At 40.4% G+C, this 16,893-nt stretch overlaps 1 protein-coding gene across 1 annotated transcript in view; it reads right to left on the reverse strand.

Annotated features, from left to right (window-relative positions):
* Nucleotides 1–2,004: 2,004 nt before the first annotated feature.
* The window catches only part of LOC150083766 (QRFP-like peptide receptor), a 292,940-nt gene continuing 278,051 nt past the window's right edge, over nucleotides 2,005–16,893 (reverse strand). The window contains exon 6 of the mRNA XM_090378209.1: nucleotides 2,005–2,252. Within this exon, the coding sequence (XP_090234335.1) occupies nucleotides 2,065–2,252 (188 nt within the window). The 3' untranslated portion in view covers nucleotides 2,005–2,064. The remainder of the gene's footprint in view (nucleotides 2,253–16,893) is intronic.

A 16,893-nucleotide genomic window follows, 5' to 3' on the forward strand; every position in this document is an offset into this window, starting at 1 on the left:
TATAAACGCGACCTAGGTTTTAAGTTTCCCCTGGAATACAGCCTCTATGTGAGTTGTTAAAGAGAGGACTTGGTCCGCGCAGCCTATACCTGGTCTGAATCCAGCTTGCTCAACAGGTATATGTTCTAAAATCTTTTGGCCAATCCTATTTAATAATAGACGTTCCAATAGTTTATAGCTTACACTTAATAGGGCAATCGGTCGATAGTTCTCTGGCCTGTCAACCGCAGTTGACAGAGGCGTATATAATGCTTAGTAGCCTTAATTGCTTAGTAGGAAATTCTAAAGAACTCAGTCAAACTTAATAATTAGTGGGATATTCAACATCCCACTGTGTTAGTCTATATACGCATCTTTATTTTGGGATGATTGTTAGAATGTTATTTCTTGCTTGATAAAAATAAGTAAAGTTGGTTTGATATGGGTAGAATTAGATTTTCTTTAATTTCCTCCTCTCTTTTCATATGATCAAAATTCGCTTCTGAAAAGAAAGAAAAAAAATCGAAGTGGCTTTTACTACCGAAGCATGTGATTGCACGCACACTGCAGACGAGGTGGAAAACTTAATAAGAGATTAGACCTTGTAAACGAGCTCAGAGCAAAACGCGGAGTTGTTCGATAATATCGGCAGAGCAAAGAGAAAATCCTACATTGTGATTGGGCCAGTTAGATGAAGCAACGTGGTGGAGGACTTCGATGAAGAACTTCCCCAAGAGAGATGATGGAAGTCTGAGTATATAAGGTGCTCCTAAAATGAGTTTTACAAACATAACTCATCTTCTCATTGGTTATATATATATATCCCCATCGAAACTTGGAAAAATAAGTTAGGTAAGAATTCTCAGTTGCAATAGGCGTACATGTACGTTGAAATGAAGAATTTAGCCCAAGCAACAGAATCATTCGGCTACAGTATATTCATAAAGTAATTATTTATGCGTTCTTCCATTGATTATACAAATAACTTTGGTTTATTCAGAAACATGAAGAGTATTCGGATACATTTTATTTTACTGAACAGTGCCCTCCGAAAGAGACTTTACATTTCAGGTCGAGACTCACACTAGCATTCCAGAATTAACTGGAGTATCTGATATGCATTATTTGAACGTCTTGATGAACGAATTTAAAGGTATACACAGATAACACTTTTTACTGAGCATGCGTGAATTGTGTTAATGAATACATTTGTAAATAAAAATACAGCATAATTCGAAATTTGGGAGAAAAAAAAACCATCACTGAGTGGTCAGTAAGAAACCCACGTTCTGGATATTATGTGAAATAAAGTTATAAATATTTTAAACACAGATCAGTATGTACAATACAGTGAGAAATATATTGCAGTCACACTCATAAAATATTGATCGTTAGCCGGTAAGTGATCACTTCTTCTGTCCACCGAAGATGAAGATATCTTTACATTAATGGCTTTGCTCAAATAAATTTGGTCAATGATCCAAGGATTACTTGACCAATCATAACAGTTTCTGATGTTTATTCTCATATACTGAGATTTAAAATTTTAACAGATAGAAGTCAACCGTACACACCTTTTGATTTACTCCCTGCAGCCAATATTTTCTTTTTCTGGATATTTTGTGCGCTGTTTCCCTCTGCATGAGCTTGAGGTGAACAGTAAGGTTAAGATTTCTTCCGGGAAAGCTAGTCCATTAGAAAGGGACAATCACTGTCAAGATGCACTGCGAAGTATTTCAGCTCTCCAAAAGTGTAAACTTGTTGTCTTTCGTTAATGGTAAATGAAGGGTTGAAGTAAAAAATACTATTTAATTCTTAGTGTAGTGTGCGTATATACACTACCTCAACAAAAGATGGACGTTCGTGATGTCAGTGAACTTTTGGAAGTGGTTGTTGTAGATTTTCCTTCCTTCCTTGCTACATTATTTCTCTCTCTCTCTCTCTCTCTCTCTCTCTCTCTCCCCGCTATAAAGGATTTGACTCCATTCCTCCCCCCCCCCCTTTCATTCCATCATAATCGTCTTAACGTGTGTGCTCGGTTGCACAAGATTTAAAATCGATACAAATATATCACACCGCGTGGCACTAATTGAAACTCGTGGTGATTTCCATGTCTTCGCACAGCGTGGTGGCCACCGATGTGTCTTTAACTCCCTTACTGTTGGGAATTTGTTTCATCTCGAGAGCGCGGGTACCATTCAGGACTTTACTACGGCAATGCGAGGGACTTGAGGTTACTCCTGTGGTGCAAGTGTTACGGGAGAGCAGAGAACCTGAAATGGAAAAAGATTCTGTTAGAGTGTCGGTGAAGGCGGTGGAAATACTTAAGGAAAAAAAAAAGAAAAAAAAATATGGACAAGAAGATATATATTTAAATCAATTGTTAAAAAATATGAATTTATTGGTACTGAGCTTTCGCTGGCGGGATGTATACAACAAACGTTTTTTGGTTGAACTACGCTGCAACAGTATCTAGAAAAGTTAAGAAGATGAGCCGAGAAATGGCAATTGAAGTTTAGCATTCTCTCTCTCTCCCCTCCTCCCCCAACTTACTAGCATCCTATTTTTCTTCTCTCTTTTTTATTTATCTTAGTAAAAACCTCCTGTCCTTACCAACACACTCTATTCAAAACCTCATGTGATCTTTCAACAGAAGGATGTTAGAAGTCTGAACTGTGTTTTTACTAGGAAAGCGCCAGATCCTGATTTCATTTATCCACTTGCTTCTGAGCTTCTTCCTGTTCTGTGTCGTCGCCTTTGTATACTTTCTAATTCCACTGGTGTTTCTAAAAAGGGCGACAAATCTCTTCCATACAATTATCGTCTCATTTTACTTCTATCTTTCTAATGTCATGGAGAAATTCATTAACCGTCAACCCCTAAACTATCGAGAAAGCGCCTAGAAAGCATCCGATAAATGATATGCTCTCGCGTGCAATTTAACTCGAAGACAGCATGATTAAAATTATATATACTGTATATATATATAATTTTAATAGGAGTAAACGAAATATATATAGGGTTATGTAATTTAATGTGCATCGATTTTCCAGATATCTAAATTAGACTTTGTCAGTGGTTTCCTAATTTAAAAAAAAAGTGCTGGATTACACGGTAAAGAGCCAGGATTCCATTCATTCTTATCGACCCCACCTATGTTTAAAATATAATTAGATTGAATATCTGAGAGCGCACTCTTCCAAGATTCCTGCCAATTCTCGGTGGTTAGAATGTGGAATATTAAAAAAAAAAAAAAATATATATATATATATATGCAGCGAATTCCATCACCATTATTGGCCTCGTGGTCCTCTGTCGATATGGGGCATGATGGTCAGTCTATCATTTTGATATTTTAATTTTTTGTAGTTTCTTTAACCCCCTTTTTGGTGATATTTCACGTCTTTTGGAACTGGTACCTTCTGGGGAGGCATTATTTTAAAATTACACCGTTTTTATATCAATTGGGTTTAATGACTAAATTATATAGGGGATTATCGACTACTTTTTTTTGTCTTATTACCCTTACTTTCCCTTCCCTGTTTGTTTATTTTTATTATTTTACGTTGTTTCGCTCTACCTTTTTGCCGTACTACTGGCGGATGTTTTTATTTTATTTTAAATATCAAATTTATTTTAATTATCAGATATATATATATATATATATATATATATACAAGAATAATATCTGTGAATAATTATACCTCAAGGCTTCTAGTTGTTAATTTCAATGATATTGTTTTAAAAACATCTTTATAAAAAAAACTTGCCTCTGTACTCTCCATATTAACATTTAAATATTCAGAATACAGAGGTGAATTGTTTCTAAAGATGTTTTTAAATCACTACCATGTCTTAAGTTATAATAATAAATAAATAAATATTCATTTGTTGCAAATACAGCAAGCCCATCACAGCACATGGCTAGGGGCAGATAATAATACAAAGGAAATAACATAAAATAATCGAGAATACATAGCTGATTTCATATAAACATTGACAATAACCAAGAATTATACTGATGAATTAAAAAAAGAGTTTTCAGAACAGGACATTTGCTTTCAGTTGCAGTTACTGGATTGAAGGCAGGCTGCTGTTTTTATTTCTCTTCATTTTATCGAATATCTGACTCCTGTAGGCTTCAGAGTTGAGTAACCTTTTGCAATCAATGTTGTGATGATTTATGAGGTGAAGGAATGCACTGGGGAACATTCTGTCCATTTGTTTCAGCCTGGAGAGGTTGGATTTGAATTGTTGGTTTCTTGAATTTTCTCTGTTGGGAGAAGCTATTATATTGATTAAGTTTGGTGGTAAATCGCATGCAGAAGTAATTAACTTTGCAAGAAGCATGATTCCAGACTCGTTGATCATCTGTTGCAGAGGTTTTGTTTTTAAGTTTTAATGAAGCTGTTGCCTGGATATTGTATGGGGAAATACGAAGCTTACTATTGAGCCATCTAAGAACCCAATATTCTAGGGCAAGGAATTTCTTGACGATTACTTGAGGAGCACCAGACCAGATTTCCGAAGCATAAGACAGAACGGGGAAGATGCTTCTTTGAACATGCTTAATGACTGTTTTTTTATATTGAATCGCTGCTGTTTCTTGTTTGATTAAACATTTTGCTTTTTGAATTTTTTGAGCAACATATAGATAGTGGCATTAAAGAAAGATTTTTATCAAAAAGAACTCCAATGTCTTTGTGAGCATAGATATTTGTGATTGAGACATTTGCAATTTTCATTTCTATGTGGTTGGGTTGTTTCTGAAGGGAATGAGTAATTTGAACATATTTACTTGCATATATAGTCAGATTGAGGTCTTTCAAATACTTGATGATTCACAAATCTGTAAATTCGCATCATGGATAACTTTGCGAATATCCTCACTGACTTTGGAGATTATAAATAACTTTAAATAATCGGCATATGCCAATAGATTTGGATTTTCTTGTAGAAGTCTTTGAAGAGATGCTGAAAATATAACACTAGAGAACACCTCCTTGAGGAATGCCTGTTGAGGTTGTGACGAGAATATTGTCAGTACTAGTGGGGAAGGGGAGAAATCTGCGATTTAGGCTGTACTGAAGATAAGAAATAATCATGTTGTCGACGAGAAAATTATTTTTTTAGTATTTCAAAAGCTTTTTTGAGATCTATGTTGTCAAAAGCACCGTTGATGTCTAAGTAAAATACATTGCATTGTGCCTTATCTTGGAAGGCAGTTTGGATGCACACAATGGTGTCATCTGGGCTAGTTGTTGGGGAGCGCCCTCCACAACAAAATGCATGTTGACAGGTGCATTAGCAAAGATTGAATGTTAAAGATATGGGAGCATGATTTTTTTCAATAATTTTAGTAATTATTGACGAAACAGCAATTGGTCGTTAGCTGGTATGGTTATTACTGCAAGATTTTTTAGGTATCAGCTTAATCCTGAAAGTTTTCCGTTGTCTTGGAAGGAATTGCTGGGAAACGCACCTGGAAATGATATGCACTAACGAATCAGTGATGGACAGGCTAATAATAAAACTAGGGATGCCGTCAGGGCCTTCGCTACTAAAAGTGCAGCCATTATCAACCCACTGCAGGATGGAAGCCTCCTCAACAATTCATGCTGATGGAAATGGACCATAATCTGCCACGCTGCTCCATTGCGGGTTGGCAGATTGACCGTATTCAGCAGTCAGGGGCTTGAATCCCGGTATACTCAAAGAGCGTGTGCTACTGCACTCCCGCTCCTGACCACTTTTTTTAAATTTATTTATTTATTTTATTTTATTTATATATATATATATTTTTATTTATTTATTTTTTCCCTAAGTGCACCACGGGTGGATTTTTTTATTTTTATTTTTATTTATTTATTTTTTATTTTTGGCTCTTCTTTCTTTATCTCCTCCCTCTGGAATGGGCCCCCAGAGGAATCTGTCCCACATTCTGGCAACACTAGGTGGGTCAGAGTCTCTCTTGAGACAGTACGTGTTTTGCTGGGACTGGCCCACCTTCCCGTGGTGTGGACGAGTACCCAGAATTATCTGGCCAGGTGACTGATGCTTCTGGGTAGCCAAGCGGCCACAGAATACACACAAACATACGTAACACACATATCTGGCCCATTTGTAGTGATACTGTTCTTCACAGAGACACGAGGCGGAGTTGAACAAACGTTCTAGGTGCCGCCCTTACCTATACACATTTTCACTTGACCACTCGGCTACATACTACCATCAAGGCGTAATTGGTTAATTACTCCTTGATGGTAGTACAAGGCGTAATTGATTAATTACGCCTTGAACTGTATTCTTGTTCACAAGTTGGTAAATTAGCAGGGCTTGACCTGGAGACATATCATGAAACTTTATTTCATTATTACAACTTAAGATTAGTGTATGGAAAAAAAATATTGTGTGCGTGTGCCGAACACGCATAGCGGAAGTTAAGTGAAACTTCTTTAGAATCCTTTGACGTTTATCAACTTTCATGACACCTTCCAATTTCACTTCTAACATTTTTGGGGAGATGAAGATGTGGATGGACCTCCGGTTTCTTTGTTCAACCCCATCGCAAGCTGTAATTTCTTCTGCTGTCGAAATAGCTTAGATCTCTCGTTTGTACTCGGTGGTCGCATTGCACGTATATATGCTCTTCACGCCTTACAACACTCACTATTAGTCTTCGGCATGTTGAATTATAAATTCTTTTCTGTCGATTTTTTTTTATGAAATACGGTAGAGAATGACGAAAGAAATATTTGGTTTTTAAAATTTTAAAATCTGACTGCTAGAAGCTGAGATATAGCGATTTAAAACATAAACGCGAGACGAGTGCGAGTTACAACGTGGCCGTGCTGTAGAGGTACTGATTGCGTCATGCGTCGCTGCTACGTATGGTGCCGCGTCGCTCGTGCCTGGCACGGAGTGGTACAATGGTGAGGGGCGATGAATCATTTCGTGTCACATTTTCGTGGCGATTTTTGTCAATCCACTGATGCAAGTTACTCCCATTTGAAAACTGCCTGGGTTGCGCCTAAAGAAGTTTCACTTCAAAAGGAGAAAATTTGCAGATAATAACAAATTTATGTTAATTACCAAATGGAACGAAAAATTTGTTACAGTGGGAATACTTAAATGTCAGTATAGAATGTGGGAGTTTTAGTTTCTGTGTCCCCCCCCCCGGAAGATGCTGAAGCTTACTTTTTTTTTTTTTTGTTTCGTTTACTGCTATTAATACTAATACCAATATGATCCAGTACTGACCTAGCTAGTAAGGCTGTACATATTACTTAGAAATGCTTGACTTATATCTTTGAAGCTTTCTTCAGTCTAACTTCTCCCCCTCCTTTTTTATGGTGATTAAGTTAATGCCAGCTGTTTTCATTTTTTTAAGTTATACCGATCAGGCTGGTAAAGAGGCTCTTGCGATTAATAACGACCTTGTATATATTTGTTCATTCGCTTACTAGAATATCAGACAATTCTAAAAACGTGCACACTTGCCAGCATGGTAGCTGGACCTATTTTCAAACTCAGACCACAATTTTAAGACGGTTTCCTTTACCCAAGATGAAACAAATCAAATTATCAAAATATTGATAATTTGATTTGATTACATAAGCCCGTATTTGTGTTTGTAAATTGCGTGTGGGCTCTTGTCGATTTCCTGTCCCAAGGAGAAACATAGTGTGCATAGTATTAGGGTCAGGCGCCCCCTGTGGTTTCCCACATCTGCGCCATATGTACACTGTGAAGAAATACAGAACTACTGTAAATGCCAGAAGTGTTCTGTGTTGAATACGTAGTTTTGCGTTGGGTTTTGTTGGGTGTCCTGGCATTTGGCCGCAGGGCCCCTGATGGAACCCCACGTTGCGCGCACACACCGCTAGGAGGTAGCCAGGCTGCCCATTATTCTCTGGCTAGTCTCTGCAGGGTCGCCTAAGCTTCCTGACAGAGACCAATGTAAAAGGGGGAAAAAAAAAAAAGAAGAAGAAAGAGTTAGAGCGGGTGGGCTTTAGAGTCAAGAAAAGGGGGGGACAGGTAGAAATATGGGGGATGAAGAAGGCATCCCCCAGGTACAAAGGAATACATCCATCAGGCGAAAGTAAGGGATGGAAGTGGGACAAAAGTTGCCGTGCAAGAGAGCACAAGCGTGATCGCCATTTGGCAGAATCTTCTTGCTCTTCTTATTCAGGTCCCGCCGTGATGTCAATTTCAGTGGTGATGTCATCCGGTGATCTGTGTATAAGTCAGTAGGGATATAAATAGGAATGTAGCTGTGGTTGTCCTATACTAGATCTTCTTAGATTTGGTGGTGTAGTCTCATTTGCTAGTAGGCCTCTGCATTGATTCCCAAAATATAGGTGTTGGCTTCTCTTGGTTTTGACGATGATCGGAATAGTGACTATATCCATGGTAGGGTCTTCCGTCGTGCGAATAAATCTTGCGTAGCGCGTAAAGGCATAATCTTCTTCTCTTTCGAGGATGTGCTGTTCTTGGTTTTTAGGAAGGTAATGTATCCTAATCAGGAGGATGCATCTCAAATCTTCATATATTTCGCACGGAGAAACAATTGTTCATACAGTAAATGTTACCTTTGTACCGTAGATTTTCAACTATCTGGGTTGAGGATTCATCGGAATATATCTCTGTGTCCGCGGATGTCTACGTCAGTATAAATCGGTCAGCAAAAAGAAACACAAAGTGTCTAGAAACTTCCTTTACCGCTATTTTGTGAATAGGGCACATGATTCGAACTTGAAACCATTTCCAAGTGATGGAGAATATCTTCAAGTTTTTATTCTCCAACCGAAAAATATTCCCGTTGCAATATTATTGAGGAGTTTACCGAGAGGATAACTGCCTGTTTTGCGGTGAGTTTTTGTAAAGTGTACGGACCTTTCTTCTTTGGAGAAGTAGTAATCACAGGTATCGTTGATGCGATTTACTCCTTCCAGGGCCTTGTCTAATTTTTCACAACCTATTGCTCTAAAGATGGGGAAAAGGCTTACCAGCTATTCCGTACTGGCACCTGGGGAGCCAGTATTCGAGACCTATAAACTTGTTTTGATATGTAGATGGGGCATATGACCAAATCACTGACAAGAGCTAGGAAATTAGTATGTCATTTCTGTATATAAGATAACATGAAATTAGGATTTAGTTGTTGCCTGAATGCCCACATAGATGAATATGTTTTAGGTATTGTTAAATTGTTACCTGAACTGACACCATCATCGGGAGTAAGGATTGTGTCTGTGTGGGTGCTGACCTTTTCGCTCGTGACATGTGTGAAAGCTTCAGTGTCATTTTACCTCTTTTGATATATATGATTTGAACAGTTTTTGATGAATTCAGTTCCAGTTCGATGTCTCTTATTCTTCGAGTTGCTGCGTTCGGAGTCTGAATCGCTGTTTAATTAAAGGCGTGCATCCTTAGTAATATATATTAAGAATATAGTAATATTCTTACAATAATATAGTAAGAATTTCTACAGCTTAGCTTCTTATCGCTGTACTTGTTGCTTCATTGGCACCATTTGGTGAATATTCTGGCTAAATATAGCATTATTTATATAGCTTTTTTGCATTACGTGCAAAGAAAATAGTTGATGTAAACACTCCAGGAATCATCTGGAAAATGGATGTTTGTGTGTGTTGGAAGAGAAGTTTCATGTTCCTTGCTTCAACTCAAATTAACCGTATTTCGCATTAAAAGAACCAGTCCAATTAGAGTGGAATTCTCATTAATGACGCATTAATTAACACATGCTATGCAATTATCAGAATATATCTCATACAGTCGAGATTTAGCTCACTCACTTTAAATTGTGTTTTGCAGGTTCACAGGTTTATCAAGGAGTTGGAATGCGAGGTTATTTACTCCTAATAACGTTATATTTAATTTGACTGCTAGTGCGGACAATCACTATCATCTTTACTATAATCTATGGGCAATTATTATTACAGGAATTTAGCTATTAACTACATTGTGTGGCCCAGGTATTCGGTATTTTTTAAACTGACGTTTGGATTAAATTGCGATTTTGTAGTTTAGCTTACTCACTTAATTAAGATATAATATGTTGGTCCATTAAAAGGGTTTTTTTAATGAACTGCACCATCTAGCGCAAGAATACATACCTACAAACTAACTACAGCATTGCATGTAAATACTTAAAAGTGCTATCTTCGAAACAAATCAAAATATTTTTTTGATTTGTTTCGAATCAAACAAATTGATTCGAAACAAATTTGGTATACCATTAAGAAAATAAAATTAATTTCATAATACACAATTAACCAAATTCTAATTTAATTAATTGTGAAGTATGAAATTAATTTTAAATAGCAGCATGGAACTGTATTTACAAGAAAATAGACATACTTTTCCCTATCAAAAGAATTTGCATACCATCACTTTTGGAAAAACGCACTTGTCTTAAGGAAGAAATAAATAAGATATAGATAGGCTCACCTTTATCACCAGTGAGAGTAGCGATGAGGTCTTCAATGAAGTCTCCAGTTCAGCTACATAATTGGGACGTATTGGCAGCTCTTTAACCGCGTTCTCATTCATTCCAAAGGTGTTCGACCGAATTCTGGGCCGCCAAAGTGGTCGGACTTCGTTTTCCTCAGACTAGTTTCCAAACTGCTCACTATCGGGGATGGATGGGGAAGAGATTCCATTTACATGCAGCGAAAGTGTGGACACCTCGAAATTATCTAAGATGTCAGTATACCACTCACCATTGACGGATTTTGCTATTACAACCAACAGTCTCAGTTCGAACCAGCCCCACATTACTTCACCTTTATTGTGGGAATGATGCACTGATGAAATTTTCCAAGCATACTGACTGTACTGCCTGAACGTTGTAAGACATATCGCTCCATGAGACCTGTTTCCACTTTTCTTTTGACCAAGAACGTCGTCTGGCGTTCGGTGGTGTGATGCGGGCTTGTCAGCAGCAGAAGCGGCGTCAGCCTTGCCATGAAAACCTATGCCGCGCAGTTCCCAGCGGACCGTGGACGCTGCTGTAAATATCTGTAACTCCAGCTTAACGTTTTTGAAGGACATCGCTTTTTTTTTCACCATTTTATTCAGGTATCAGCGATTCCGATCCGTCCTCCCCTCGTCCCGCCAGTCGTTTTCTCATACTTATATCGTCTTCGTTTATCCAGCTATTTACTACACTGGCCACGGTTGATTTTCCGAAGTTCCAACGTGTGTCTGTCTCATGCAGTAGCAAATTGCTGATATGGCATCTGACGATTAAACTTGAAACATCTGAAACGTCTTGCTGCGCCTTATTTTACTTTTTTGTGATAACTGTACCGTTGTCTGCGCACTTTTTTTTTCTTCTTTATTTTGTGTACATCTGGTTTGTACTGATCTATACTTCTTTGTGTCTGCACGTGTAGCACAATGGTATCATATTTTTCCGTCACCGTCCTCCCCACACTGGGCGGAAAAGGCCCGTGTTCGAATTCCGTCGATGATGCGAGGAACTTTTATGGGCTTTTTTTCACTCCGTGACTGAGTTAGTCGGTCTTAAGCGTAGATTGCAAGGTTTTCACCGGAACCCGGGGTTTTTCGTCCAGCAAAACAGGCAAATCGACCAGAGAACACACTCAATTTACAGATACAATAACATGGGTGGATGAAGTAACTTTCCGGGTGACCCTAATAGAGAGTTATACTTGTTTGTATACATTTCGTTCTTACCGTTTACTGTATAGGGAAGGGTCTCTTAGTACGTTTGGTAAGATGGCCTCTGTACGATGAAGTTAAAAGGGCTGTGACTAAAACGGACGGGAAATTGGGCTTCCAGATAACCCAAGCATTTTATATTCTTCAATCATATACTGTTTACTTTCCTACAACTATTTCCCCACTCTGAGCTATTAGCGTAATACGAGATCAGGAGTGTCTTAAGTATATATATTTGTATACTTAATTGCTAATTTTATGTTTTATGCCCTATAAGATATAAAATTTACAGTTATATCGTAGTTGTAGATATGTGACATTAACGATGTTGTAATAATTAAACATTATACGCACATTAATAGAATTAACATACGTGGTCGTTTTCCCTTAAGGTTATTATTATTATGTTAAATCACTCTTATACCACGTGAAAATTAATAATATAGTTTATTAGGCTATTTGCCTACATTATTATACATTAATGTGACGTTTCGGGAATTTTACCGATACCAATCATCAGACCAAGCTGTTGGAGGAACAGAAAATAGAAGGGTTACATATTTGAATATGTTAGAATATTACAATTTCCAATAATCTCATTCGCGACTTCCAGTACCATTTCACAAAAATGATCGGAACCTAAGCAAAGCAATAGGAAACAGCGAATTCAAATAGAAGAGAATGAATGAAAAATCAGGAAAAGAAAATGGACCAGATAAATCTCCTCCAGTCCAACTAAACCAGGGTCAGCCACCAAAATTGAAAAGAAAAACAACGATAAGGGATCCTCTGTTTCTGTAATGATCAACATGCACAACGGCAAAATCAGTTTTGAGGTTAAATAACAGAATTTAAGATCATAAAAAATAAATCCCATAATATGTCATTAACTGTCCACATTTCATTCAGGATTAGAATAGTCTATATCCAGAAGAGCTTATTGTTTCAACCCTCCTGGGAGAAATTAACACTTCAGATAACATTGCCAAATTACACTTAAAGGACAGAATTCATGGGATACCTGGTTCCAGGGCAAGGCGATGCTGTCAGCCCTGTCGCTAACTGGCAAATACACCGCTTGGCAGTTATATAGGTTCGCTGTATTCACGTAGACGGTAATTCGATATCAGAATGGACAGACGCCGTGAGTTAACCAACTTTGAAAGAGGGATGATATTGGGCGCCCGACGCATGGGTCATTCTATCGGAGGTCATACAGAAATTGCACTGTCCCCGTTCGACAACATGAAGGGTCTATCGGGATTACTCCATTTCCCGAAATAACATCTCATCGTGGACAACGCAAAGGTGATGGATGGACGTAGCCGTCGACGTCTGTCTCGCATTGTTTCAGCCAACCCGGGAGCGACAGTAGCACAAATCACCGCCGAATTCCACGAGGGATGTGCCAGAAAAGTCTCCACCAAGGCCATCAGGCGATCATTAGCCGCAGTATGTTATGGGAGCCGCCGACCCACCAAAATCCCATTGCTAACACCACGACACAGGACCCTACTCCACAACTGGGCGATAGAACATCGGCACCGGACCTTGGATGATCCCAGACGAGTATCCTGGTCCAATGAGTCGTGTGTGTGTGTGTGTGTGTGTGTGTGTGTGTGTGTGTGTGTGTGTGTGTGTGTGTGTGTGTGTGTGTTTATTGGCGCATTAGCTGCTATGGCTATAGTGCGCCTCCAATGAGTCCCATATCCAGTTATTTCACGCGAACGGGAGGGTGCGTATCTGGCGGAAACCGCACGAGTCATGCACCCGTCATGTCAACAAGGACTGTTCAGGCAGGTGGACGGTAAGTAATGGTCTGGCGCGTATACAACTGGCACACGTTGGGACCTCTGGTACATCAATACGCATCGCTGAACGGTCCAGGTTACTTGTCCATCCTTGCAGACCATCTGCATCCCTTCATGGTCATCGTGCACTCAGAGGGCAATGGTCTCTTCCAGCAGAACAATGCACCACCCCGCATAGCCCTGGTGACTCGAACATGGTTTAAAAAGCATTCCACAGATTTTACCACCATGGAATGGCCTCTCTGTTCACCGGAAATGAACCCTGTGGAGTATCTTTGGGATGCTGTGAAAAGGTCCGTTCGAGCTTTGGATAACGGTGCAGCAAGCTTTAATGGAAATGCCTGTGGAACGCTTTAGTGAACTAGTGGACTCAATGCTTCGCCATGTGTCTGCCCCTATCTGTGAAAAAGGTGGGCGTAACCGTTACTAAGTGGGTATCCTATGATTTCTGTTCACTCAGTGTACTTGGATTTAAAATAGAAATCTCTACCAATACAAAAGATATACACCGATGAGCCAAAACACTGTGACCAGCGAGTTGTTATGCAAATCGAAGTAACTGCAGGTGAACTACGGCGCCTGCGCTAGTCGGGACACGATATAAAAATCTCCTGATACTGAGCTCCTTTAATCAGTGTTACTCTTGCTCTTCAGATGGGAAAGGCAGCGGACTTAAGCGAGTTTGACAAAGGCCAAATTGTAATGGCCAGACGACTGGGTCAGAGCATGTCTGAAACGGCACGGCTGGTGGGATGCTCACGTTCAGCCGTGGTTAGTACCTACCGAAAGTGGCTCGAGGAGTAATGTGTCATAAAACACAGTACATCGAACCTTGCTGAAAATGGGACTGCGTAGCCGCTGGCCACTCCGAGTGCCCATGCTAACCACGGTTCACCGGCGACAGCGCCTAGTCTGTTTGCGAGCAGTTTATGCCGTTCGATGTTATGTTGGTATCCATGCCGTGGTTTGCCCTAGTTCATTCCCGGTAGATTCTTTACGGCTGGAGTTGTAGTTGTGGTTGTGGGAACATCCTTCTTCTTGTGAAGAGATCTTGTGAGAACTGGGTGAAAGCATTGTAGGTGTCTTCTTCAGTTAGTAGGAGGTGTTCCTGGTCTTGTAATATTATTTGGGTGTTGGTTATGAGTCGGAAGCGGAGATCTTCGTACAGTTGGCAGTCGTATATTAGGTGTCTCCATGTTTCCCGTTGGCCACAATGGCATAAGGGGGTGTCGCTAAGTCCGAATCCTTGGAGTTTGTCTCTTATAACGCCTTGTCCAGTTAGCAGATAGGTAACAAGGAGTCCGGGAAAGAGCCAAGGTGGATAATTTGGGAGTGCTAGTTGTACAAATATATTGGGTATAAATTTTATTTATGTATAAATTAGTAATTTTACCCTTGCTTCGTGCTTGCCAGCGGTTTTGCCAAACCTGCTGGAGGTATATGGAGAGACATTTACGTTCTGATTTGGAATCGTTTGCAGGGTCCACAGTGAAGTGTAATTGGGTAGCTCCTCGTCCTTTGAAGATTTGGTATACTAGACCATGGTAAGCAAAATCCAGGTTGAGGGGAAGAGCTGCCTTTGGTCCTGGAGCGCATGTGTGCTTACGGTGTTGCAAGCCCTTGAGATTGTGAGTCGAATGTACCGCTGCGTGGTTTCCAATTTTCTTCTGTTAACGGCGGTGTTGGCCTTTCGGTACCAAACGCCGGCAGGGTATGTAATGGCAGGCAGGAAGACTGTTTTGTAGAATAATTTGAAGGTTCTCCTTCGCAGGCTCCAGTCCCTGCGGCCAAACCTCTCAAGTAAATAAATAAATAAATAAATTTTCTGTTTATACTCCGGGACGACCAAACGGTCAGAGGAGTTCACACGATAGACAGAATACAAGAAACAGCACCGTATTCAGCAGTCACGGGCTTGAACCCCGGTCACTCAAAGCACGTGTACTTATGCACCGCGCGCCTGACCAGTAAGCTACGGGGGCAGAGTATCCTCTAATCTTTCTTTGAATGTAGGTCAGGTGGGGCGTAAATGAGAGGTTCTTGTCCAATATGGCACCGAGATGTTCTAGTTCCTTTGTGAGCTTTATGGCGGTTCCATGAATGCGGATTTGAGGTTTTATATCTAGGGTTCCTTTCAGTAGTATTGAGCTGGTTTTGGTAGTGGATATGCAGAGGTTATTATTGTCGGCCCACTCATGTAGGACACTAATGGTCTGGGTGCCTGAAGTTTCCCGTATGGTTCTGGTATCCTCCCTCAATACCAGGACCAGATCATCCGCATATGCCTGGGATGTGACGCGGCGAAGGTCCAGGTTCAGAAAGCCGTCGAGGACCATATTCCAGAGTAGCTGTCGCAAGACTGAGCCCTGAGGGCAGCCTCTGAAATCTGTCTAGTAATGGAGCAGTACGGGGCCTCAACGGCGACCAACCTGTTAGTGAGATACGTCTTTATGCATTGGAAGAGATTTGCCGGGATGTTGGCCTTCCGGAGTCGGCCGAGGACGCTTGGCCACCACAAGGTGTCAAATGCCCCGGCGAAATCTATTGCTATTACGAGAAGGTATTTTTTGGTAATTGTCTCTGCAGTTCTAGTAATGTTTTCCAGGGCGTCCTGGGTGGAGCAGCCCTGGCTGAAACCAAACTGATTTTGTGACTGCAGACCTGAAGCCGAGTAGTGAGTTTCAGTTCTGTCTCTGAGAAGGTGTTCAAAGAGCTTTCTTAACACAGAGAGAAGCGCTATTGGTCGGTAGACTACAAGAGGTCCTGTTGCTTGTTTGGATTTTTTGAGGATAAGGCGCAGCCTAGCAGCCCTCCAGGCTTGAGCAAAGTATCCCTCCTTGAGGCAATGGTTAAATAGGTTAAGTATCACCTCGGGAATGGTCTCGACGGCCTTCTTAACAATCTCGGGCTCCAAGAGGTCGGCACCCGGTGATTTCTTGTTTCGTAGCTTCCTAGCGGCGATATCAAATTCAGTTCTGGTGAGTGGCTCTTCATGTTGGTGGTGGTGGAATAGATTCGTTATCCTGTCATAATGATATTTGTTACAGAGTAGATGGAGTGAAGTGTCCTAAGAACATGCTGTCGAAAATATTGTTATGGTCTCCTGCCACGTCTTGGTGTAAGTCCGTTGTGGTGTCCTGGTTGCGGGATTGACTTCTCCCCCCCCTTCTCTTGTTGTAACTTTGTATACGACCCCCCAGGGGTCGTCGTTACCCATTGTAGAGACTATTTGCTCCCAAGAGTGCTGCTTCCGCCGACGGATCAGGGCAGTATACTAGTTTCTTGCTTCGCGATATTGCTCTTGGAGCTGGCCTACTTCTGCTGCAGGCCAGGACCATCGTGCTCGCTGGAATAGCTTTCTCCTTCTGTTGGCTTCATGTCTGAGCGGCTGTAT

This window comes from Mastigoproctus giganteus, chromosome 7 (genome assembly GCF_048544385.1).
Source record: "Mastigoproctus giganteus isolate SK-2022 chromosome 7, ASM4854438v1, whole genome shotgun sequence".
In the NCBI taxonomy this organism is placed as follows: Eukaryota; Metazoa; Arthropoda; class Arachnida; order Uropygi; family Thelyphonidae; genus Mastigoproctus; species Mastigoproctus giganteus.